The 26481-nt window shown below is 45.3% G+C and overlaps 1 protein-coding gene across 1 annotated transcript in view; it reads left to right on the forward strand.

Annotated features, from left to right (window-relative positions):
* The first annotated feature begins 6475 nt into the window (after window positions 1–6475).
* The window catches only part of GPAT3 (glycerol-3-phosphate acyltransferase 3), a 28716-nt gene continuing 8710 nt past the window's right edge, over window positions 6476–26481 (forward strand). Inside the window, exons 1-7 of the mRNA XM_083458883.1 lie at window positions 6476–7203; window positions 13852–13909; window positions 17355–17625; window positions 20992–21066; window positions 21770–21859; window positions 23680–23773; window positions 25107–25222. Of these exons, the coding sequence (XP_083315009.1) occupies window positions 7060–7203; window positions 13852–13909; window positions 17355–17625; window positions 20992–21066; window positions 21770–21859; window positions 23680–23773; window positions 25107–25222 (848 nt within the window). The 5' untranslated portion in view covers window positions 6476–7059. The remainder of the gene's footprint in view (window positions 7204–13851; window positions 13910–17354; window positions 17626–20991; window positions 21067–21769; window positions 21860–23679; window positions 23774–25106; window positions 25223–26481) is intronic.

Here is a 26481-nt window from a genome sequence, read left to right on the forward strand (position 1 = left end):
ATTCTCTGTGCATCTGGGAACCTCTTAAGACACCGTAATCAAATTTTGCATGGTGTTCTGGAGATGAGGAGCAGGTTTTCATCTACATTTGGGGTGCCATTTTGAATCAAGATGGCGGAATGAATCTTTCAAAACGGCACTGATTTTACCCCCTGATCTTAAAACTGCATTTATTTATTTCTTGACTTCTTAGAATTCCAAAACATTGCTGGGTACAAGGCTGCTGGTATGATTTATTTCAGTTTTACTCTGCAATGGGTTCATTGAACAGGTGGTGGACTCTGAGGCACTGTAAGAAAACCTGTAGGAACTTTTTTTTTTAAAAAACAAACCAGTCCAAGGTTCAAAAATAGCAGTTCTTTGGAGTCAGCATTTCCCTCTCACCTAATTTAACAACCAGTTATTATACGATGAGAATGCAGACAGTGCGTGGACAATGACCTTTAGCATCTTTTATGGCAGAGTTTGCCAATAGTTGTGTCATTAAAAGAAGATCACGATTAGGCACATTTTTTTATAGCTGAATGATAATTACAAACAAGGTTAGAACAATTTTTAAAATTCCACACTGCCTTTACACCTTATACAAGTTTTCTGAAGCAGTTTAGCACACAAACCTCTGCATGTTACTTAGATGTAAATTCAGCTGTGTTCAATGGACCTTACTCCCAAGTAGTGCGTGTTAGGTTTGCAACTTGAGCATAAAAATCCAATTGAAATAAGTAATGATTATAATCACTGTGAGGTCAGCTTAAGAAAGACAAAGATGTTTTAAATGAACAAACAGCAGCAGCAGACGACGCTAGCAATAATTTAAGATGTACAGTAAAAGTAATTGTAACCTGTTAAGTTGTGGGTGAACATATCAGACGACACAGCGATTCTTCAAACAGCTCTTGTTTACTCAGAGGCAGAACAGAACTGAACTGAAGGGCTCAGTCAGCCTGCTTATATAGAGCTCCAGTACAACAGTTACTGTAGCAACTTTCTAAAACTATCCAATCACTGAATATCACTTTCGATCCTTCATTTGCATACAAACTATCCAATCACTGAACGTCACTTTTGATCCTTCATTTGCATAACTGTCTACAGTATCCCCCTGCTGGCCCACGGTGAGAACTTCAGTACATAACATAATCGGCTAGGCCTCTATCCTCTGCAGAGTTAGGTATGCTTAAATTCATTGATTTTTAATGGGCTCAGGTGCAGCTAACTCCGTATAGGATCAGGCTGTGCATGTTAAAATACTACGCCTGATAGTTTATTCTAAGCATGCTATAGTGCAGGAATGGAAAACATGTGACTCTCCTGATGTTGTCAGAAGTACAACAGCAGAGATCATTCTGTGGGTGATTGAAGGGTTAAGTCAGTTAATCAAGGGGTGGGTGGGTGTTGTGTTGTTTAGCAACCAAGCAGAGTGGCATGTTCTTTGCTGAGTTAGTGTGTGCTCTGATTGGCTATGGTTCTTTGTACGTTTGGTTGTTTACGACCCAACATAATTGACACATGCTGCCAAAACACTTCTCCTGGGCCCCATCTGCACTATACATTTAAAGTAGTAAGGTAAAGGTAAAGGTACCCCTGCCCGTACGGGCCAGTCGTGTCTGACTCTAGGGTTGTGCGCCCATCTCACTTAAGAGACCGGGGGCCAGTGCTGTCCGGAGACACTTCCGGGTCACGTGGCCAGCGTGACGAAGCTGCTCTGGCGAGCCGGCACCAGCGCAGCGCATGGAAACGCCGTTTACCTTCCCGCTATAAAGCGGTACCTATTTATCTACTTGCACTTAGGGGTGCTTTCGAACTGCTAGGTGGGCAGGAGCTGGGACTGAAAGACAGGAGCTCACCTCGCCGCAGGGATTCGAACCGCTGACCATGCGATCGGCAAGCCCTAGGCGCTGAGGTTTTACCCACAGCGCCACCCGCGTCCCCTTTAAAGTAGTACCATACCACTTTTAAGAATCATGGCTTTGCCTCAAAGAATCCTGGGAACTGTAGTTTGCTAAGGGTGCCGAGAGATCTCCATTCATTCCCCTTGTATAGCTCCAGTTCTTATTGTTGGCACCTGCCTTGTCTTGAGGGACAATGGTGTGAACCTCTGGCGGCAATACAGTTTTCTCCCCAAGACACTCTAGCATGGGCGTAGCCAAGGGGGGCAGGGAGGGGCAGTTGCCTCCCCCCAAATCAATAAAAATCAATAAAAATCAATAGCAAACTGAGGTTCTTCTCCCCAACGAAAGAGGGCCCCCCCCAAAAAAATCCTGGCTACGCCCATGCATCCTAGGAATTGTAGCTCAATGAGGGGAATAGGAATCTACTAACCAAACTCAGCATCCTTAAACTTCGGTTCCAGGATTCTTTGGGGGAAGCTATAACTGTTCAAAGTGTTACGATACTGCTTTAAATATACTGTGCAGATGTGAATCTGGTTGTGGCGCATGCCTTAAGTGCAAGTTAGACCATAGCTGTCAACGTTTTTCTTTTTTAAAGGGAAATTCCCTTATTCCAAACAGGATTCCTTGCAAGAAAAGGGAAAAGTTGACAGCTTTGAGTTAGACCTACCCAGTGCTTTTTTTCTCCTTAAAAAATGTTATGGGGTTACTCTCATTTTCCTACTCATATCGAAATACTGGCCTCCAATGAGGCCAAACCTAGATTCACAAAATGTTTAGGGGTATGTGTACCCCTGCGTCCCCCTAGGAAAAAAAGCACTGGACCTATCTGTGATCTTGCAGATCATAAAACTTCATATTGCGATGCGGAAATAAAACCTGCTTTCAACTGAGGTCATTTCCTTTCGTTTCCTGCTATTATTTCACGTCCCTCAAAATACCTTTCCCTTCCCTTCCCTTGACTGATAGAAAACTCTCCCCAGCAGCTCTGCCTTTGACAAACAGCACAGCTGTTTAAATAAGTGAAACCTGAGCCATCGTAGATAAATATCTGCAAGGCAAGGTGGTTTCCCCTGACAAAGATGTGGGTGCCTTGAAATGTGTCACTGCACACAAGCACAGCAAGGAACACATAGGAAAACTGATGGCTCACTGCGGATCAGAGCATGTTTCTGTGACCTTGAAAAGGGAGCTGGTATAAAGTTACATTTTCTCCTTTCTCCCCTCCCTGAGCAGTGCAAATGGCCACTCCATTGTCCAGGGGAGTCTGCCCCTATTACAAATATTGGATACATACGCATAGAAGAATAATTTATTATTTCTGTCACAGACCAGTTCCAGCCCACATACAATATCAAGGAAATCATAAAACACAATAGGGATACATTTGAATTTGCAATTAGGTATAACAGGGACACTACAGATATAGCAACAGTTTAAAAAAATATTTAAATTAAAACTTAGTCACTAACAAATAGTCTAAAATTATCATTTAAAGCCTTAATCATTATGATAGCACAGCTTGTTCCCTAGGTTTTATGGCAATCACACAGAATTTGGCTACCCTTAATGTGATCTCAGGATCCTTGTCCTATACCAGGTATTTTAGACATTGAAGTTCGGATGCATACATACACATACCATATATTTAAAGCACGAGACTTTCCCAAAGAAGATCTATAGTTTACCCTTAACAAACTATGGTTTCAGGATTATTTGGTGTGCATGCATTCGTCATATGGTTTATTAACTGCTTTACCTATCATGTTTGCAGAGAATTCTCGCCACTTAATATTCCACGACTACAGAGCACGCTTAAGCCACACCAGAATTTTATTTTATTTTTGAGCTGCAGGGGGAGGGTGTGTGTGGGTTGTCTGCTTAGTTGCTGGGTTTTTTTTGGGGGGGGTAGATTTGCAAATCTTTGAATTCCACTGAAAATGCTACTACCTCTCACATGTTTCTCAGTGGGGCAGTTCTTGTCGCAATCCTGTCGGCTGGGGCTTAACTACAGAAGGACTTACTATAACGCAGTGGGTAAAATGATTGTAATCAAGGCTGGCCCCATATCTTGCACTATCCACACCCTCGATACTTAAAACCACTTCTTTAGTCTGACTGATGCAATAGTTACCCGCGTTCATCTGTCACATACTTATGTAATGCGTTAATGCGAGATGTGAAACCCTGCCAATTGCTATCGTTTCTATTTAGATTGAACTTTGCAACAAGTAGGCACCTAGCCTAGTTCTCCAAAGGGGATGGTTACCTTCTGAACTCTCTTACATATTTATCAGAGAGGTAGCTGACTGTTTTAGCTACTTATTTTGATTTCCCAGCCTCAAAGCCTCTTGGTAGGAACAGGGTTTTCTAGAGGAATGAGGAAAGTCACATTAGCACAGCTGAGCCAAGCAGTTGCTGGACTGAAGCTTCGAAAACCCGTCTATTGGCCATATCTGTGATATAATTTTCCGGTTCCGAAGAATGAAAGAAAAGCCTGTTGAATCAGGCCAGTGGCCGATCTAGTCCAACACCCTGTTTTTGCAGCTGCTACCCAGATGCCCGTAGGAAACCTTTAAGCAGGACCCGGGCACAAGAGCACATTCCCCTCCTATGGTTTTCCAGCAAACCAGCGTTTGGAATCGTACAGCGTTGGGAGAGAGAGCATAGCCATCATGGCTAGTAAGCCATTGATATTATCCTCCATGAATTTGTCCAGTCCTCTTTTCAAGCCATCCACGTCAGTGATTACTACTGTCTGCTGTGGCACAAAGTTCCATAGTTTAACTATGTCAGGGGTCGGCAAGGTTTACCTCACCTGGGCCGGTTCACTCTAGCGGAGATGTTGATGATGATGATAATTTATTATTTATATCCCACCCATTTGGCTGGGTTTCCCCAGCCACTCTGGGCGGCTTCCAACAAAATATTAAAATACAATAGTCTGTTAAACGTTAAAAGCTTCCCTAAACAGGGCTGCCTTCAGATGTCTTCTAAAAGTCAGATAGTTGTTGTTCTCTTTGACATCTGGTGGGAGGGCGTTCCACAGGGCGGGTGCCACTACCGGGAAGGCCCTCTGCCTGGTTCCCTGTAACTTGGCTTCTCACAGTGAAGGAACCACCAGAAGGCCCTCGGCGCTGGACCTTTTGCTCATCCTGAATCTCCTAACATTCAGCTTCATCAAATGTCCTCAGGTTCTAGCATTATGAGAGAGGGCCTGGCCATTTTCTCCCTCCCGCCACATGAGCAAAATTTTATACCCTTGGAAGGAGAAAGGCCACAGCTCAGCAAAGTGATGGATTATAACCCGCTGCTTGTCACTGATAAAGATACAAATGGCTTCCTCCTTCAGTGCTCTAGGATGACCAAATTAAGAAGAATCCAGGATTACCTAACTAGGTTAGAGGTCCGGCAGTACATAAAGGCATTTAAATGTTCTCATACCTGCAAGAGTACTTCACTGATCATTTTAAGTCAGCTGTTCTGTGTTGCCTAATCATGTTCCTCTGTTGACACCTGGAGTGAGAAAGGCAATATGCACCTGAATACCAGGTGTAGGAGGGAAGACAACAGGAGAGTGTGCTGCTGTGCTCATTAAGCATCTGGCAGGTGACAATGGGAATAGGATGCTGGACCAGATGGGACTTTGGTCTGATCCAGTAACGGTTATTTTTGTGTTTTTATGACAGAGGCAAATCTAAAATCACAGTGAGGTCAAGTTCCTGGATGACAATACATTTTCTTAAAAAACAGGATTAGACAAATTCACGGGTGATCCATGGCTACAACCGTTGTAATTATTATCATTATTGAATTTATATACAGTCATACCTCGGGTTACAGACGCTTTGGGTTGCGCACTGTACCGAACCCAGAAGTACTGGAACGGGTTACTTCCAAGTTTCAGCGCTTGTGCTTGCACATGAGCGCCGAATCGCGACCCATGCGCGCACAGACGCGCGGGTCGTGGGTTGCGAACGTGCCTCCTGCACGGATCACATTCACAAACCGAGTGTCCACTGTACTGCCCTATACCTGGAGGTCTCAGAGTGGTTCACAGAATAAAATCAAGATATAAAAACCACAAAATACATAATCACAGCAATATATGTGAAGTGAAGACCACTTGTTGGGAATCCCAGGTGGGCAGGGGCGGAAATAGCTGCTGTGCACCCGGGGATGGAGCGAGCGTCGAACGTCCTGGGGGGCGGCATGGCGATGTCATCCCCCCTCAGGAATGACACCCAGTGCAGACCACACCCTCAGCACCCTGCTTCCTCTGCCAGTGCAGGTGGGGGGAGACTTGCTACTGCACTTAGGCCCTGCTTGGGGGCATCCTATGCGTGTCTGGTTGGTCACTGTGAGAACAGAATGTCAGATTAGGTGACATACAGTCGGCTTTTCTTCTGTTCTCCAGGACATGTTGCTGAATACACCTGCAGCTGGGGGGGGGGCGCGCGCCCTGACAGTAGTTCCGCCCACTGCCGCCGGTCTTACTCGCGGCCCCCATGGGTGCCAACTTGAATAGAGGGGGTGCGACAGGTAAGCCAGATCGATCACAGGACAGGGCGAATCCACACTATTTAAATGGCAATGACTATCAAATGGGGGGAGGGGGCTGGGGATGGCCGCCTCAACTATTCTATGGGAGTTGGCTCCTATGCTGAGATCACAATGCGGCCGTGAGCGAACAATCGAAGGGGCGGGATCCCGCCGCGCGCCGGAGTTGCGCCTCGATGGCGCGCCCCCAGGAGCCTTCGCAGGGAGACACCCACGCCGCTCACGAGATCGGGGAAGCTCGTCTCTTGCGGGGCTCGGCAGGAGCTCCGCTCCTCCTTGACCAACCCGAGTCCCAGCTCCGAACACGCCTTCCTGGACGTAGTCTCCCTCCTGCCCAAGCGCTCGCCCGGCGGCGACAGCACCCTCGCCAACAGCAGCCTTGCGCCTTGGGCGCAAAGGAGTTAAGTGGGTGGAGCTGCGCCGCGGGGGAGCCGCGCGGAGAAAGAGGCGGCCTCTCCGGCGCTGCTCTTTGCCCAGCCTTCCCCCGGCGAGCCCGCACGGACGGCTTCCCCCTGCCGAGGCGGGGCGCGGCGAGCCGGCGTCCGGCTCAGGCGCTGCGGCGAGTAGGGCGTCTGGGGAAGCCAGCGCGGCGCCCGCAGCCCTCGGGATGGAAGACCTCCTGGATCTCCTGCTGCGCCTCTTCGGCTTCTGGTTCTCCGCGGTCTTCCTGCTCATCGTGCTGCCCTCCATCTTCGGCGTGTCCTTGGGGATCTCGGAGCTGTACCTCAAAGTCCTGGTGAAGACCTTGGAGGTGAGTCGCGGCTCTGCGCTGCCTGCGCAAAGGGCGACGCGCGCCGCCCCCTCGGGGCTGCCTCTCCAAAATGAGCAGCAGAGCTTCCCTCCCTCTTTCCCGATCCCCCCCCCCAAGGTAACGCTTCGCCGCCTGCTTTCTCCTTGCTGCGCTTCCCCCCCCATTCCGCCCCCCCATGCCATAAACAACAGCTGACCTTTTTTGCGTGATTCAGCGGTTTGCAACGCGGAGGAGGGCGTGGACGTCCTCGCACCCGCGATGCTTTTTATTTTTATTTTGCACTTCAATGAAATGGGCCTTTGGGAAGCCCGGAAAGGGTCTTGGACGCGAACAATGGCAGCTCTTTAGGGATTCCCCCCCCCCCTCCCTAAAAATCCTAGATTCAATTCAGCGGAGGAGCGAACGCGAGACTGACCTCCAATTCGTCGCTGTGCCTGTCATTCAGTTCTCCCCAAAAAATCCATTTTCGCGTTGCATCCCCGGCGTTAGCCAATCGGGGAACGCAGATACGCGCACACCCAAAGATAATAAAGGGCTTTAGGCTCGAGAGGTGTCTCCTCTGTGTTGTTCCACCGACAGGTTAGTGCATTTAACTCGCCCCGCCCCCCATAAAATACGCTTTATGCTTATTGATTCTGCTTTGTTGTGAGATTATGTTGGCTTCACTCTAGAGATGTCTGCAGTGCCTCGGATAGTTTCTTCTTATGGGGGGAAAACGGCCTACTGGTCTTATTTAAAAGCCTGAAGGACATCCGTTCTCCCCCATGCAGAGCATCTGGGATGCATCCTTCCCATTTAGTGCCTCTACCTCATTTTTGTGTGATTTCTGGTTTCCTTGTTTATCTAGAGGTTGGTTTTATCCTTATCCTCCCTCCCTGATGGTTTGGGCTACAGCTCCCATCACTGCTGGCTGGGGCTTATGGGAGTTGTAGTCCAAAACGTAGGGAGGGCACCAGGTTGGTTAAGGCTGGCTCTCATGATATATATATTAAATGCTTTGGACACTTATATATATGCTGACACACAATGGCAGAGTCAAGCCAATAGAAGAAAAGATTGATGGTGAGCCTATTCATGGAGCAGGTAAAGAAAAACCTTGTCTCCTCTTAACAAAATGCATAGTTGTTGCGATGGTAAATTCAGTCGCTTGCCAGAGCCACCCAGCCTATTGTCAGCAGCTCCCAAGGCCTGTTGACATCCAGCCACCATGTGTAGAATGCAATTGCTCTCCAGAGACTGAAATCTGATCTTCAGGAGCACGACTAACTCAGCGTCCTCTTCTTAAACCGTCCTGCTTGCCTTTCATCGTTGGAAGATGAGTTATGGGATCTTGGTTTATTTTGGACTTGCATCTGGCTATTAATGAATCTTGTTTGTTGGGCAACAAAACCAGGAACTTAAAGGAAAAGTGCTTAAAGCAAAAGGAGAACAATTTAAGGCTGGAGGTGGACATAAAGAGTTGCCCTTTGGACTCCACTTACTGACTCGTGGTGGAATAGCAAAATACTGTCCTGCAATATTTTTCTTCATCCGAAGCAGGTTTTAATTAACAGTGCTGGGAGAGAGAATGGACTTTATTGTCCTTCTCTCCCTGTATAAAGCTGCCATTCAGTTGCCTTAGACCCAGAATCGTGCTTATACTCTTGCGATGAAGTCCTAATTCATCATGCAAAAGGGTTATGCCCCTAGTCAGTTTTGTTCTTGGTAAATAACGCAAAGGATGCTTCCAGACTGTCGCTCCTTTTGGGTGGGATTCAGTCACATACTGGCCAATTCAGGTTGTGCAATTAAAGCTGATTTGGAGCTCTCTTGACAACAACACTGCTTCCCCAAAAGGCTGGTCATTTTGCAGTAAGGGCATGGTGGGAAAGTGTGGGATGAAACTTGCTTGATATAATCTCCCCGCAAATCGTGATGACTGTACAATAAACAGGTCATCTGGAAAGGGACCTTGAAGTCACAGCTGTGGTCTGCTGTGTGAAGTTAGTATTGCAAGTTGTGGCATTTCATGAGCATAACAACTTCATTGCACTGAATCTTTCACTGAAGATATAGGGTGCCTTTGTCTTGCATCAGCTGCAGCATACATAAATATGCCTTCAAGAGCATCGTTCAGAGACCATAGGTAAAGGGAACCCTGACCATTAGGTCCAGTTGTGACCGACTCTGGGGTTGCGCGCTCATCTCGCTGTATAGGCCGAGGGAGCTGGCATTTGTCCGCAGACAGCTTCTGGGTCATGTGGCCAGCATTACTAAGCCACTTCTGGTGAACTAGAGCAGCACATGGAAACACCGTTTACCTTCCTGGCGGAGCGGTCCCTATTTATCTACTTGCACATGATGTGCTTTCGAACTGCTAGGTTGGCAGGAGCAGGGACTGAGCAACGGGAGCTCACCCTGTCACGGGGATTCGAACCGCCGACCTTCTGATCGGCAAGTCCTAGGCTCTGTGGTTTAACCCACAGTGCCACTCGCGTCCCTTCAGAGACCATACTGCTGTACTAAACTTCTTAACATTGCTAAACATCATGACATTGCTGGATCTGTAGGCCTTGTCATGGAACAGTCATAATTAAATGCATTCAACCACTGTCACAACTTGGAGTTTCCACACCCTGAAACCATTTATTGACTAGTGCTGGGACATTGTGCTCCAGGCCTTGGACACATAAACATACATAACTGTTCTGTTGAGATCAGTGGGGCTTTCATTCAAGTCAGTGTGCTTAGGATGATTATGATGATGATTAATTTTGCATACCGCCCTTCACCACAAGGTCACAGGGCAGTTCACAACATAAAAATACACAACTGTGTTGGAGGTGACAAGAATTAGCCAGATGCTGTTCCTCACAGGGTCAACTATGAATAGTAGAGCCTTAAAAACAATCGGCTGTCTCTGTTTACTTTCTTCACGGGGTTGCTATGAGGATAAAATTAGATAACTCCATAATAAGCATCCCCGGGCTCCTTGGTGGAAGAAAAGGAGCAGATACCGGTTTGATTCCAGGACACAACAGAGCTAAAACAAGCTAGCTGGGGATGAGGGCGAGACGGGGCATGTGAGTGCAGAGAGGATCCTTGCTGGATCGTGCCAAAGGTCCAACTAACGCAGACTTCTGCTCCCCAATAACCAAGAAGAAGCCTCTGGAGAAGGACACAAGCAGGGTTTGTAGGACAGTAGAAAAGGAGGCATGTGATTGATTAGTAGAGCCGCCTCCTGGTTCACCAAGAAGAGGTGAAGTTTGCAGGTTGAACCCCTAACATCTCCAGGTAAGAGATCCCCTGCTGAAATCCTGGAGAAATGCTGCCTACTAAGCTCGATGGAGATCGCAGAAGAATTGATGCTTTTGAATTATGGTGCTGGAGGAGACTCTTGAGAGTCCCGTGGACTGCAAGAAGATCAAACCTATCGATCCATAAGGAAATCAGCCCTGGGTGCTCACTAGAAGGACAGATGCTGAAGCTGAGGCTCCAAGACTTTGGCCACCTCATGAGAAGAGAAGACTCCCTGGAAAAGACCCTGATGTTGGGAAAGATGGAGGGCACAAGGAGAAGGGGACGACAGAGGACGAGATGGTTGGACAGTGTTCTCGAAGCTACCAGCATGAGTTTGACCAAATGGCGGGAGGCAGTGGAAGACAGGAGTGCCTGGCGTGCTCTGGTCCAGGGGGTCACGAAGAGTCGGACACGACTAAATGACTAAACAACAACAAAAGCTCAATGGATGGTTGTCGGACTCAGTAGAAGCCAGCTTCCTGTATTCCTGTGAACAGGTCCTGAGGGTGCTCTAGAGACCCAAGAGTCATAGCTGAGGCCTTAACTCCTTTGCTGTCATAGCTATGTGGGAGTAGGCAAGGATACAGGTTTGAAAAGGAATGGGAACTGAAAAATATGGGTCAAAACATCACTCCACACAATGGTAGGTAGCCACGATGGCTGTGTTGTACCTCCACCGTTGGAATACCAGCATTTGGGAACTGCAAGGCAAGTGAAGAGAGTATTATCGTGCTCAGGAACTGCTTGTGGGCTTCCCACCATAAGGGTTTGGGTAGCTATTGTGTGGGACGCAGGTGGCATTGTGGGTTAAATCACAGAGCCTAGGACTTGCCAATCAGAAGGTCGGCGGTTCGAATCCCTGCGACGGGGTGAGCTCCCGTTGCTCGGTCCCTGCTCCTGCCAACCTAGCAGTTCGAAAGCACGTCAAAGTACAAATAGCTAAATAGGTACCGCTCCGGTGGGAAGGTAAACGGCGTTTCCATGCGCTGCTCTGGTTCGTCAGAAGCGGCTTAGTCATGCTGGCCACATGACCCGGAAGCTATGCGCCTGCTCCCTCAGCCAATAAAGTGAAATGAGCGCCGCAACCCCAGAGTCGGCCACGACTGAACCTAATGGTCAGGGGTCCCTTTACCTTTAGCTATTGTGCAGTGTTCAAAATTTGCCAAGCACATTTTCCACCTGGCTTTTGACCGCTTGTGGCCAGGTGAAGATGCTTGGGTACCAGCATGGCGCCTGACATCTCCAACATCTGGGGATCATTTGTTCTGGACTGTTTTCACACACTAAAACTCTATCCTGTAGAATTCTATCAGTTCTATTTTATCTGCACAATCGGAATGAATTTCTGAATCCAAAATGCTTTTTCTGTCCAGCCTGAGCAGGAGCAGTCACCATTAAGAAAAAGAGGTCAGAACAGGCCAATATATATATATGTAGACTGTCCCTGGATCAAGTAGCTTTTCTTCTTTTAAGTTCTCAGAGCTCTTAACCTAGCTCAAGGTTTTATCGGAACTAGCCTAGCCAGATGTTTGACTGATAATCACAGTCAGTCAACCATTTGAAAAATAAGAATTTAGAGCCGTCTTGCCCCAAAATGGCAACATCAGTTTTAGTTGAGTTGTTGAAACCTATTTGATTGGAACTGGTTTGCGCCATCTGTTCCTGTGTACTCTGTGGGGATTAAGTTATTATAGTTGTTACGTGTTACCTTGTTGAACTAGTCTGTTGTTTGAAAACCAGTAAGATTACATATTACTACTACACCTTAAAACCTGTAATTATATTATACAGTTAACAGGGATGAGGATCACATGTTACAATCTGCATGCAGGTTTCAGATTAATTTCTACTGAGAAATGCAATCAAAAGATGCCCAGATATTTGCTTTAAAAACTGCCAGCGAGGAAGGAGATTCCAAGCAGAAGTGTTGGTTTCTCAAGAACATCTTTCTCCCTCCTGCTCTACTTCTTCCTCTCCCCAAAACATGAACATATGGGAGTTGTTGGCGTGTCTTTCAATTTTTCATATCATTGTTGACATACATGAACGGGAGAACCCTTGAGTAGGTGCTGCTGGCCGTTTTCCAAGCTCTTTCCTCAAATCCATTTATAGATCCATCTTCAGACTATTTATCTTGGACTGGTAGCTCTGAGCTCATACCTGGATTGCAACCAGCCATGCCGCAACTCCCTGTCCCTATAGGTGATTGGAGCAAATACTGTTTAGTGAAGAGGGGTAGGTTCTTCATTAGAAGGCTTGAAGTTGAGGCTAGATGACCACCTTTTGAAGATGCAGTAGAAATTCCTGGACCAACAGAGGAGGTTGTTGCTAGCTGCCACAACTTTGATTGGTTGTGTGGTGCTGTCACAGGCGTGAGATCCAACCGATCTGTGTGGGAAGCAGATTTCTGGTGGCTGCGATGCTCTACTTGCAGAAGTTTCTTTTGAGTTGGGCTGTGGTGACAAGCCTATAGATGGGAAAAGGCAGTGAGCATGAGCTGGGGCTGAAAGAATTGTTTCCTATGAACCTGGCTTGGCATATCTAACAGGGGTGGTGGTGGGAGGGGAATGGCTCTTAATGTCAGAAGAATGCTGCTGGTTCAGGGGCAAATGCCCATCTAGTCCAGCACTTTGTTCTTACGGCGGCCAAGAAGATGTCCATGGAAAGCCGGCAAAGAGAACAAAAAATTTAAAAGCCACGTTGACAGGGCTTAGGCTAGATGACCCTTGACTTCTCTCCAATTCTTTAATTCTGTGGCACAGTAGCAATTAGAATATGATTGAAGGGGTGGTGCTGGTTTTTTTCTTCTTTTTTTTGATATAGAAAACTTGAGAATGGGGAACTGAATGCTCAAGTACAGTAGCTACGTGAGCATTACTAATACAGTATTTCCGTATTTTTTGCTCTATAAGACTCACTTTTTCCCTCCTAAAAAGTAAGGGGAAATGTGTGCGTGTCTTATGGAGCGAATGCAGGCTGCGCAGCTATCCCAGAAGCCAGAACAGCAAGAGGGATTGCTGCTTTCACTGCGCAGTGATCCCTCTTGCTGTTCTGGCTTCTGAGATTCAGAATATTTTTTTTCTTGTTTTCCTCCTCCAAAAACTAGGTGTGTCTTGTGGTCTGGTGCGTCTTATAGAGCGAAAAATATGGTAATTCAAATAAGTCTATTCCTTGTTTTCATCTCTTAATGCAACTCTTGAATGGGTAGTAGTCACCATAAAAACACACATACCAATAAGATGTTAGAAATGATAAAAGGATAAAGTGAGCATCTCTTGCAACAACAATATTTAGATCAGGAAGATGAACTAAATCAGAATTAATACTGCACATTTGCCTTATCTGTCCCTTTTCTTGTTTACAAAACAGTGGGCCACGCTGCGTATTGAGAAACAGAGAGAGGCACAGAGGCTTCCTTCTTCAAATGGTAAGGGTTTTCTTAAAAATTAGAACTGTTGCCCCATTATAACAAGAATGGCTGTTTGTAAGGGGGGGGGGGGGGAATGGTCCTGAAATCTGATGTAAAAATCTTACAATACTTGGCTGTCATCTAATGGTAGAGACACTCATGTGGGTCCATCAAGGGTGTTAAACCAAGTCTTCTGTATGCGGGTCTTGATCTGATAGTCCTGGAACCATGATTGCCTGACCCACAACTGCCTGTGTTAGTCATTTGGGACGCATAAGTGTGGCTTTTAAGTAAAACAACTTTTGCAATGTTTTCCTTCCTGGATGCTTGGAGGAGGTTCCTTCTTGCCCCAGGTGGCTGTTTACAAGCTTGTGCAGATCCATTTGGTTCACATTGCCCAAAGACAGTGGAAATTTTGTTCACTAGTTGCCCTTCCTTTTTATAATTTTGGAAAGTGATGCTGAATTGCAAGCTGAGGCCATGCCCCCTTTAGTAAATAAGGCCTCTATGTCAGGTTTGTGAAAGTACAACTCGCTTCATCCCTGACCATTTGGCATGCTGGCTGCGGCTCATGGGAGTTTGGAGTCTATCAACATTTGGAAAGCTCACAGCTTCACCATCTCTGATGCAGATGCACCCACTGGGCTCCAGGTAGCTTTAATTAGGAGATTAATCAACCAAACAAACATTTTGTTGATTAAGTGGTGTGGTAGATGTTAAGGTTGGGCTCAAGCAAACATAATACCAAATTTTGGCACTACATAGACTAGCCTTGGGGGACGCGGGTGGCTCTGTGGGTTAAACCACAGAGCCTAGGACTTGCCGATCAGAAGGTCGGCGGTTCAAATCCCCGCGACGCGGTGAGCTCCCGTTGCTCGGTCCCAGCTCCTGCCAACCTAGCAGTTTGAGAGCATGTCAAAATGCAAGTAGATAAATAGGTACTGCTCCAGCGGGGAAGGTAAACGGCGTTTCCGTGCGCTGCTCTGGTTCGCCAGAAGCAGCTTAGTCATGCTGGCCACATGACCCGGAAGCTGTACGCTGGCTTCCTCGGCCAATAAAACGAGATGAGCGCTGCAACCCCAGAGTCGGCCATGACTGGACAAAATGGTCAGGGGTCCCTTTACCTTTTTAGACTAGCCTTGAAGAATTTGTGTGCTTCTTGCACAAAGCAATTCGAGGCAAACCATAGTTTATTTTTTCCAAATGACCAAACTATCGCTTGTGCTTGCCTGCAAACCAAGACCACAGGTTTGTCAGTTTGGTACAGAACACTGTTTTGCACTAGGAGTGGAGAGATGTGGATTCAAATCCCCGCTTGGCTGTGAAGCTCGCGGTGTAGCTTTGTACCAATCACCTTTTCTCGGCCTATCCTGTCTCACAGGGCTGTTGTGAGAATGAGAATTGGTGTGGCAGAGAAGAGTCATAGATATTCCCTAAGCTCCTTTGGCGGGAGGGTGGCATTTTTTAAAACAACAACATAGTAAGTTGATTAAATCTGTCCTTTATCCGATTTATTTTACTTGCTCTGGTATCTTTAGTTGCAACACATTTTCCCCCCACTTGATTCCTTTGCACTTAAGGAAAGGTGGTTGCTTAATACAACTTCCATTTAACCAAGATTTTGAAATTGTGGTTTCACTGCTCAGCGGTTGTCAATAGGCCATGGTTGACCGGGTGGAAAAGAATTACGCTGCTTTTACTTTTGTCGTCACTAGCTTGAGGTTTTGAAGACTTCTGTTGTTACTGCTTGATATCCCTACCCCACCCAGAAGAGGGTAAAAGGAGGGTGGATTCACTTCTCTGAATGTTTCTTTTACCCCTGTGCTGTCTCTGCTTCCTGCTTCCCTGGCGTCCCTTTGAGGCTTGCTCCAGTTCTCTCTGCGAATGTGACCCCTGCTTTACTCAGTGTTGCACCTCCTTCTTCTATAGCGCATTGTTAGCTAAAACGCCGCCCTGGGCTTGCATAATTCATCACTGTCAGGCCGGCCTCGAGGAACAAGATCTGGGGGGAGTCTCTTTCCTTCACCAGCTGTTGACTTGGAGGATTGTATTATTCTCTCGAGACCACAGAAACAACTCTTTCATTTCCCCCACCGTGCATTGCATTGGGGACCTTGGGTTGTTCCAGAGTTGCCCTGTTATCTCTCCTCCGGTTTGGGTTCCAGCGCATTGGGCAATGGTGTGGCAGCCAGAAATCCAGTCTTTCCTCCTGACTCAGGAAAGATAGTAAATATGTAGTTATCAGGAAAACAAAAGCTTCACTTGCTGAAGTGAATTTTCCCAATTGCCGCAGGTGGATGAACAGATGGGGAAATGGGTGGGTTCTGCTTGAAGCAGCCATGATTTTACCCGGGGGGAAAGCAGCTGACAGGTAATTGAGGGAAACACCTTGTTGTTGTTTAGTCGTTTAGTTGTGTCTGACTCTTCGTGACCCCATGGACCAGAGCACGCCAGGCACTCCTGTCTTCCACTGCCTCCCGCAGTTTGGTCAAACACATGCTAGTAGCTTCGAGAACATTGTCCAAACATCTCGTTCTCTGTCATCCCCTTCTCCTTGTGCCCTCCACCTTTCCCAACATCAGGGTCTTTTCCAGGGAGTTTTCTTTTCTCATGAAGTGGCCAAAGTATTGGAGCCTCAGCTTCAGCATCTGTCCTTCCAGTGAGCACTCAGGGCTGATTTCCTTCAGAATGGAGAGATTTGATCTTCTTGCAGTCCATGGGACTCTCAAGAGTCTCCTCCAGCACCATAATTCAAAAGCATCAATTCTTTGGCAATCAGCCTTCTTTATGGTCCAGCTCTCACTTCCATACATCACTACTGGGAAAACCATAGCTTTAACTATACGGGCCTTTGTTGGCAAGGTATAATTATTATTTATTTATTAGGGCCACAGCAGAATATGCCCATTTTCAGGTCACTGCCTCTGATATTCTGTAGGGTGTGGCGTCATGGGTAGAATTTTCCCAGATTGTCTAAGTAATCTTACAAGTCTACACAGGGGCAGGTGGTCTTTTAGGTAGCCAAGCACACTGGAAGTGCGGTCCCCACTCAACGGAGCAAGCCATTAATGTAGGACCAAAGCATCACCTCTACCTCCACACTCCCAATCAATTTATGCAATTGGTTATTTGAAAGCTGGTATAGCAGATGTGTTGCAGAAAGCTGATGATGGATGGAGTAATTCCAATTGGTTTCAGCCAAACCACATGTGGGAGCAAGGTTTTCCCACCCAGGGAGTCACCGACCGAGCTAATGGGACTTTGGCAAAATTATTTTCTGCTGATCTCTTAGATAAAATGTTGATGCCCGATCCCTTTAATGGCAGGTATAAACTGACCTTGTGGAAATGCTACCAGGTGTTGCCTGGAACTTGTGTTGCAGATAATTGACCTGCCTACTGCCTGGCTTCGTTTTCTCATTGAGCTATAATGCGCTTTTTATTTATTTATTCCCTACCTGAAGTTATCATACAGAGGGACCAGACCACCATGGAGAAAGCCATTGCTGGCCTGCGCCATGGGGACTTTGAGCTCTCCGATGTGTTTTACTTCTGCAAAAAGGGGTATGAAGCGATTGTGGAAGATGAAGTCACCCAGAGGTTCACCTCGGAGGAGCTGGTCTCCTGGAACCTCCTCACCAGGACCAACGTCAACTTTCACTACATCAGTTTACGGCTGACCATCGTGTGGGTCATTGGCGTCTTTGTGCGCTACTGTCTCCTGTTGCCTCTTCGGTGAGCCTGTCTCTGTGTGTGGATGTAGGAAGCTGCTTTTAAACAGAGTCAGGGCGTGGGCCCATCCACGTTCACCATTGTCCACACCTTGAGTAGCCAGTGGGCAACTTCTCCAGACTATCTATCTATCATCTAAAATTTAAAAAAATCAGCGAAAAAATAATGTGAAAGAAAAGAAAGATGAATAATGTGAAAGCAGGGTGGATTTGATTTAAATCAAATCAATTTACAGTGGTACCTCTGGATGCGAATGGGATCCGTTCCGGAGGCCCATTCGCATCCTGAAACGAACGCAACCTGTGTCTACGCAGGTTGTGATTTGCCGCTTCTACGCACGCGCGTGAAGTCATTTTGAGCATCTGCGCATGCGCGAGCGGTGAAACCCGGAAGTAACTCGTTCCGTTACTTCTGGGTCGCCGCAGAGTGCAACCTGAAAACGCTCAACCCGAAGCTACTTCAAGCAGAGGAATGACTGTAAATCATGATTTAAATCATGGTTTAAATCACTAGTTAGTAAGAGAAGCCAAGTTACAGGGAACCAAGCAGAGGGCCTTCTCAGTAGTGGCACCCACCCTGTGGAACGCCCTCTCACCAGATGTCAAAGAGAAAAACAACTATCTTACTTTTAAAAGACATCTGAAGGCAGCCCCGTTTAGGGAAGTTTTTAATGACTGATGTTTTATTCTATTTTTAATATTTTGTTGGAAGCTGCCTGAGTGGCTGGGGAAACAAGATGGGTGGGGTATAAATAATAAATTATTATTATTTAAATATTTTTTTTACAGAAATACTCATTCTTGCTGGGATAATCTTAATGTTTACAACAAGATGAAGGTCTCATTTTTGGAATAATAAATTTTCAGAGTAGTTTTTTCAGTTATATCAGAAATTACTGATTTGGTTATGCTATTAGAAATACATAGACAGATAACTTATTAAACCTCACAATAATTTCATAATTAACTGTTTATATTTGGACAACCTTCCTGCTGTACTTTATTAGAAGGAGAGAAAAAATTCATTTCCTTAATAACAATTTAAACTATTTATTTAACAAAAACGGATTCTGTGTATATAAATTTGCAAAGGAACAATGGGATTAAGGTTTTTCCTCAACTCTGTTATGTTTATTTTATAACATTTTTCCCGTGAAGGAAAGGCATGTTATCTCTGCGGACACAAATCCACACTTTTGAGTCCTGCAAAAACAAGCATCTGCGATAATATTGTTTCGTTAGAAAAACTGCCCCAAATAACCTTACAGAAACCTCTGGAAGAGCATGACATTGTGAATGGATCAATGGAATTCATTTACCAAAAAAATTAAACATTGCATATAAAGTCTCATGCTACATAATTAAAAACAAACCCTTATTTCCTGATGAATAGCCTTTGAGCTATAATGTAAATTAACTAGAAAACTATCTTTAGAAAGATTTTCCCTCCAAAAGCATTTAATTGTAAAAAATCGGATTTAAATTAAAAAAAACTATTTTTTGGATATATGTATTTTTATAATCATTGATATTTATCCACCCTGTGTGAAAGGAAAGAAAGAGAAAAAACCTCCCATTTATTCAGAAGGAACCAGTCGAGCTTTAGCAGTTTTAAATGAGCAAGGGCCTGGTGCACAAACGCTGTTCTCTGCTCAACTAGCCCCTGAGAACAAGCCCAAACTGCCTGCCAGGCTGAAGGTTTATGTGCAAACCAGCACCGGTTTCTTTTTTAATAGAGTGGATTAACAAGCCTAGCTGCGACTTAATGACATGGCACGTCTATTTGGCAAAGGGCGGTAGCTCAGTGGCAGTGAACTTGTTTTCCACGCAGGCGGTTTCAGGTTAAACGCCTGGGCTGGAACCATGGAGAGCAGTGGCCAGTCAGTGTTACCAATGGCCCAATGTGGTATAAGGCTATGTTGTCCCTTCGTTTTCTGGATGATTCCTCCTGCTGGCCACTGAAGCCCAGCAAATGCTCTCCTTTGCTATTCTCTGTCACTGGGGTTGAGCTGAAATGGACCCTTGGACTCTGCAGGAATGCTGCAAATAACATACAAGCTTGAGTTAAGTATTATTATTAATTACACTAGTGGCCAGAATTGTGGAAACCTTTTGGGGAAAGTGTATTTCTGAGGTTTGATGGCTCACAACACCACTTTCTTTTTGAGTAACACCATAAAATTATATATCAATGGAAAGATAATTTAATGAAGAATGTAATGCAACAAAGTTTGCTCAGTTATCTGTATTGTATCAAAAGTTATAGCCAAATAACCAGAAAAGGAAGCATAAGTTGCTTAGGTTGATATGCAGTATGTAACCAATGAGCTTGAGTGTTTAGAGAGTCAATCGGGTTTTGTGAGCCATCAAACCTAGAAATACTCCCCCCAAAATGTTCCCACAATTTTGGCCACTAGTGTGTATCCCAGCTTGTCTCCAAGAAGCTCAAAGTGACAACATGGTCCTTTCCCTCCTCATTTAATCCTCAGGTAGGTAAGGCTAAGACACAGTGACTGGCCCAAGGTCACCCAGTGAGCTGAGTGGGGTTTTGAACCCTGGTTGCCCAAGCCCTACTCTGACACTCGGTCTTTCCTAAATTTGGGCCTTCAGCTTTTTTTGGACTACAGTTTTCACCATCCCTGACCACTGGTTCTGCTAGCTAGGGATCATGGGTGTTGTAGTCCAACAACAGCTAGAGACCCAAGTTTGGGAAATAGTGCTCTAAGCACTAATCCACACCACAATACGTGACCCAAGCCCTCGCCTGAAGACACACGATGCAGTACTTTGCTGCAGCCAAGGTGGTCAGTGCCTGGATGGGAGAAGGATGATGATGATGATGATGATAATAATACTACAGTGGTACCTCAGGTTAAGTACTTAATTTGTTCCGGAGGTCCGTTCTTAACCTGAAACTGTTCTTAACCTGAAGCACCACTTTAGCTAATGGGGCCTCCTGCCGCCGCCGCGCCGCTGGAGCATGATTTCTGTTCTCTTCCTGAAGCAAAGTTCTTAACCTGAAGCACTATTTCTGGGTTATCGGAGTCTGTAACCTGAAGTGTATGTAACCCGAGGTACCACTGTTGTAGTAGTAGTAGTAGTAATAATAATAATAATAAATTTATTATTTATACTTTGCCCATCTGGCTGGGTTTCCCTGTATGCTATATGGTTATGGATATAGTTACATTTTAAAAACTCATCAGGAGACCAAAAGTATGCACTTTAAGGAAGTCTTTCTCTTCTGATCAAACTTGTTTGTCAGGATTTCCAATTGTAAATTATCTGAAGATGCTCCCAGTAGGATCTGACGGTCTTGAATGGATAATGCATTTTGGATTTTCCCTTCTGTTTCCCCCCCCCCCCCCAGGGTTACCTTGGCACACATTGGGATCCTTTCCATGATTTGCGGCAGCACGCTGGTAGGCCAGCTTCCAAACGGGGAGTAAGTGGATATCCTTTGCATCAGTAGCTTTGGGAAAAGAAGAGGTTACGAAACAGAAAACAAAACTCCACCTCCGCCTTGGGCCAACTTCTTGCGTCAATGCAAGCTGTTTCTTAGAATTACTGGAATGCCCAATTGACAGCTGGGATTCGCATAACGTTGTGCTGTGCGAAGCTTTATAATCTTGTGGGAGCAAGTTTCATTATGCGCTGTGTAAAACTAATGGCCCATCAGTTTTGCCAGAAAAGTTCTTATAAACATACGTGGCTGTGTTTATAAGAGGGAAAGCAAAGGGGGAATCTCCATTTATGGAGACATTGAAATAACAAGCAGAGAGATGGGAACCAACTGGCGACAGAATCTTAGAGACTTGGGGTGTAAAAGTAATTGATAAGGGGAGCGCGAGAAGAGTGAGAACTAAGTGGGGAGCTGCTGGATTTTGTAGAGAAGAGGGTGTCCATTATTTTTGGGAGTCCACTTTCCCAAATCATCCATTTTCTGAATATGTATCTTTATAGACAGAGCTACTGAACTGCTTATTCGTCAGCTTGTTTGGAATGCTGACTCCTCTTTTGCTATCAAGAAGTTGAAATTAGGTTGTGATGTGTAAATAACCAGTGCTGCAACTCTTAGATTCTGGAAAATGTGGACCTAATTTAGATTTCTAAGGCTGCTGTTACACCCAGTTTTTCCTGTTTTGCAGAACGAAGGACTGGCTGAGTGACCTTGTCCATCTCACCTGCTCCCGGATCCTTGTCAGAGCGCTTTCTGGCAACATTTATTACCACAACAAGTGAGTGAAAGAAAACAAAACCCCTTCTCAGGACAGAAGTTAGATAAGTTCTTTTCTGATGGTGCCAGGTAGATCAAGCTGTATTTTGTTGCTGCTGCTGATGTACACATCAGGCAGAATCAAGTGGTAGAATGAATTGTACCACCAGAGTTTACAAGTCTGGGATCACATCTTTTTAACATTCTGTTGCGTAAAAAAACAAAACACCTCTGCAAGTAAACTGCTAGCACAGCAAGGAATGGCTGGCGCTTCAACTCTTTTAAGCTGAAGTGCTGTTACTTAAAAGTAAGTTTTGTGTGTGTGTTTTGGGCCCCTCCAGACTGGTGTGTTGTTTTTGCAGGTACATTCTGCACTACTTCTATGGTACATCAGTAGTTCCCTAGTTAATGGCGGATTAATGCTGGGCTTGACCACACATTCCTTCCACTTCTGCAATGCATTATTGTACTTTTGCGCTGGAGCACAACACATCTGGGACAACCTGTCCACCCGTCCCCAGTACATTTGTGGTCTAAACAGTTACAGAATTTTTGTGGGAAGCAAAAGGGCAGCCACCAATTTGAAACAAAGAAATTATGTCCACCCTAAAATCTTTGCAGGCTCAAATGGTATGCAGAGTGGGATTGCACATAACTGCCCCTGAAAGCATCATGAATACACAGGGAAAAGGACGCTTGGAAGGGCCTGTTGTGTTTTGTTGTGAGATGGAGTCAGAAACTTCATTTCCCCCCAGCTGTCTCAAGTGGTACAGCCTACTCTGTCATCTCTGAGCTCTGTTACCTGCAAGATGCTTCTGCCCAGTAAGAAGAACAGGGCTTATCTGGGCTTATCTTTCCCTGCTCAGATGTCAGCATCCTCTTCCAAGTATAGTCTGTGGTCCTTTGGAAGGGGCAGTGGGTAGTGACATGAAGCAGGGCCTTTTTGGTGGTGATGCCTAGACTTTGGAATGCTCCCAAGGGGGGAGGGAGACTTACCCAGTAGCTATTAATAACTTTATTCCCCACGAAGTTGTCTGAACCCCTTTAAAAGCCATCCAAGTTGGTGGCCATAGCTACTTCCCGTAGGAGTAAGTCCTATAGTTGTAACTATGCACTGTGTGAAAAAGTGCTTTCTTCTATCTGTCCTGAATATTCAGCTTCACTGGATGCCTGAGTATTATGAGAGAGGGACAAAAACCTTTCTCTATCCACTTTCTCCACAGCATACTTAATTTTATACAAGTTTTATCATGCCCCCTCTTACATGACTTTTCCTTGAGCTGAAAGGTCCCACAAGTTGTCTGTGTAGTGCCTGTGTGTGGGTCTTCTGGGGGTTAAAGATCATTAAAAAAATGCCAAGTCCAATTGCTTTCAGAATACAGTGGTACCTTGGGTTAAGTACCGGAGGTCTGTACTTAACCTGAAACTGTTCTTAACCTGAAGAACCACTTTAGCTAATGGGGCCTCCTGCTGCTGCCGCGCCGCCAGAGCACGATTTCTGTTCTCATCTTGAAGCAAAGTTCTTAACCTGAAGCACTATTTCTGAGTTAGCGGAGTATGTAACCTGAAGCGTATGTAACCCGAGGTACCACTGTATGCTTTTTAAAGTCTGTGCGCTGCTTTAAATGTCTTGCTTGTGGCTGAGAATTGCAGCTTAGAAATGTTAAATGTTGACAAAGAATGCATTTTCTTTTGACTTTTAAATGGCAACACTGCTCATTAAGCCTTTACAGCGAAGAATACTCACGTGTAACATGCGGCAGGTTTATGGGCATCTCGCAGCCGCTCGTCCCCTACTACAAAGTTGTGAAAAACTTGTGGTGTCCTCCTGTCATTTTGCAGGGAGAACAAGCCTAAGAAAGGAGGAATTTGTGTTGCCAACCACACATCCCCAATAGACGTCATAATCTTGACCAATGATGGCTGTTACGCAATGGTACGTCTTAAGTCTTATGGGTTTTGCAATTGCAAGGACTGAGAGTTGTAAAGACCTCTGTACATGAAGCCAGCGTTGAACTGTAGCTACTTCCTAGTTGCTAATAATTGAAGCCATTGCTTTGTGTTGAGTTGAGAAAACTCTTGATGCAAAAAGGAAGAGGAACTGGTGCAACTGATTTAGCTATGCAGCTGCACAGAAGCACTTTTCCTAGTTTTCACCTGTCAGTGCTATCAGTGTGGATAACACTTGACATTGCTTAAGAAAGCAGGTCTCTGTCCTGAGGAGCTTACAGTTGACACTGAGAAATGGAGAAAGAAGAGGCAAGGGCAAATAGGGAAAGAAAATGAGGAAGGTTTACTGCTATAGTGAGGCAGATATTCAAAGGCTGTGTCTTACCTGTGTGTAGGGTTTCCAGAAAAATAGCTCCCCATGCAAAACAAATATTGTTGACATGCCTGCCCAATTCACTGCCACGAAGGCTTTGTTCAGTGGTGTCCAAACTTTTTTCAGAGAGGGCCATATTTGATGAAGTGAAAGGCCATGAGGGCCAATTAACCAAAGTTGTTAACCTTTGAACTTTTTAAAGGATTTTACCCCAGGAAATAAATTGCCACAGGGGCCAGATTAAATTGACCAGTGGGCTGAATTGGGCCCCCGAAATTGTCTTTGGACATGCCTGGCTTTGTTAATCAAATAAATGGCAAAGGCCCCATCTGCACCCTGCCTTTAAAACAATGTTCCATCACGTGGAAGATGGAGCAAGCTTGTTTTCTCCTACTCAGGAGAGCAGGACCAAACCAATGGATTCAAGTCACAAGAAAAGAGATCCTGACTAAACATCAGGAAGGGCTTTCAGACAGTAAGAGCTGTTTGACAGTGGAACGGTCTCAGGATGTGGTGGACTCTCCTTCCTTGGAGGTTTCTAAGCAGAGGTTGGGCGGTCATCTGTCATGGATGCTTTAGCTGAGATCCTTGCATTGCAGGGGGTTGGAATAGATGACTTAAGGGGTCTCTTCCAACTCTACAATTCTAGGATTCTATGAATAAAGGAAGTGGCAGTAATGTGCAGTAGGAAGTGTGAGATAACCACCTCCCCGACACAACGTTGTTAACCTCCCAGCAAACAGAACACAATGGAAGCTCCAAAAACAGATTGTGGGCACTTAAAGATGACATAATCATGTCCTTCAAGAATGACATCACTTTCAATGCGTGGGGGGGGGATCAACTCCACTCACAAGGCTCCTTTATAGTTTTAAAAGGGAACTATTTTGAAGGGACTCCCTGTTGATTTGATTTTGTCTTTTTTTTTGGTGGGGGGACCTTACAGGTGGGGCAAGCTCACGGGGGCCTAATGGGCGTTATTCAGAGAGCCACCGTCAAAGCCTGCCCACATGTTTGGTTTGAACGCTCCGAAATGAAAGATCGCCACCTGGTGACGAAAAGGTATGGGGTTTGTTGTTGCTTTTGACCTGAACACCAAGAGACAAATGGCTGTGGGTTGCTCTAAAGCAGGGGTCAGCAAAGTTTTTCAGCAGGGGGCCGGTCCACTGTCCCTCAGACCTTGGGGGGCGGACTATATTTCTTTTTTTTGGGAGGGGGGGGGAATGAACGAATTCCTATGCCCCACAAATAACCCAGATATGCATTTGCATTTGCATTTGAATTGATTTGATTTAAACTGATTTTATAATGAATTGATTTTAGAATGCTGTATTATTTTATTGTTGCTAGCAGCTCTGAGCCCGGCTTCGGTTGGGGAGGGCGGGATATAAATAAATTATTATTATTATTATTATTATTATCATTATCATTGTTATCATTATTATCATTAAATAAAAGCACACTTTCTACTCATGTAAAAACACCAGGCAGGCCCCACAAATGACCCAGAGGTGCATTTTAAATAAAAGGACACATTCTACTCATGTAAAAACACCAGGCAGGCCCCACAAATAACCCAGAGGTGCATTTTAAATAAAAGGACACATTCTACTCATGTAAAAACACCAGGCAGGCCCCACAAATAACCCAGAGGTGCATTTTAAATAAAAGGACACTTTCTACTCATGTAAAAACACCAGGCAGGCCCCACAAATAACCCAGAGGTGCATTTTAAATAAAAGGACACTTTCTACTCATGTAAAAACACCAGGCAGGCCCCACAAATAACTCAGAGATGCAGTTTAAATAAAAGGACACATTCTACTCATGTAAAAACATGCTGATTCCTGGACAGTGCATGGGCTGGATTGAGAAGGCGATTGGGCTGGATCCGGCCCCCGGGCCTTAGTTTGCCTGCCCATATTTGTACGCTTCTTATTTACTGCACGGAAAAGTGTGGCGCTCCTTGTGTTAACTGACATTGGGGATTAGAAAAGTAAGGCAAGAAAGAGGGCCAGGCTAATGGTGTGCAGTCTCTCTGATATGTCATTGCCTTAGTTCTGTCCATTCATAACCTTGCAAATGCAAATAAAGGTATAGTCTGCCTCAGGGTGGATTTGATTTAGCTCAAATCAATTTAAATCACTAGTCAGTAAGACTTAATTTAAATCTCTTTTTTTTGCAGAAACACTCATTCTTGTTGTTATAATCTTAATATTTACAACCAGATGAAGGTTTCATTTTCGGAATGATAAATTTTCAGAGTAGTTTTTTCAGTTATATCAGAAATTCCTGCTTTGGTTATACTATTAGAAATACAT

Source organism: Podarcis liolepis (genome assembly GCF_965112155.1).
Source record: "Podarcis liolepis genome assembly, chromosome: 9".
Classification (NCBI taxonomy): domain Eukaryota; kingdom Metazoa; phylum Chordata; class Lepidosauria; order Squamata; family Lacertidae; genus Podarcis; species Podarcis liolepis.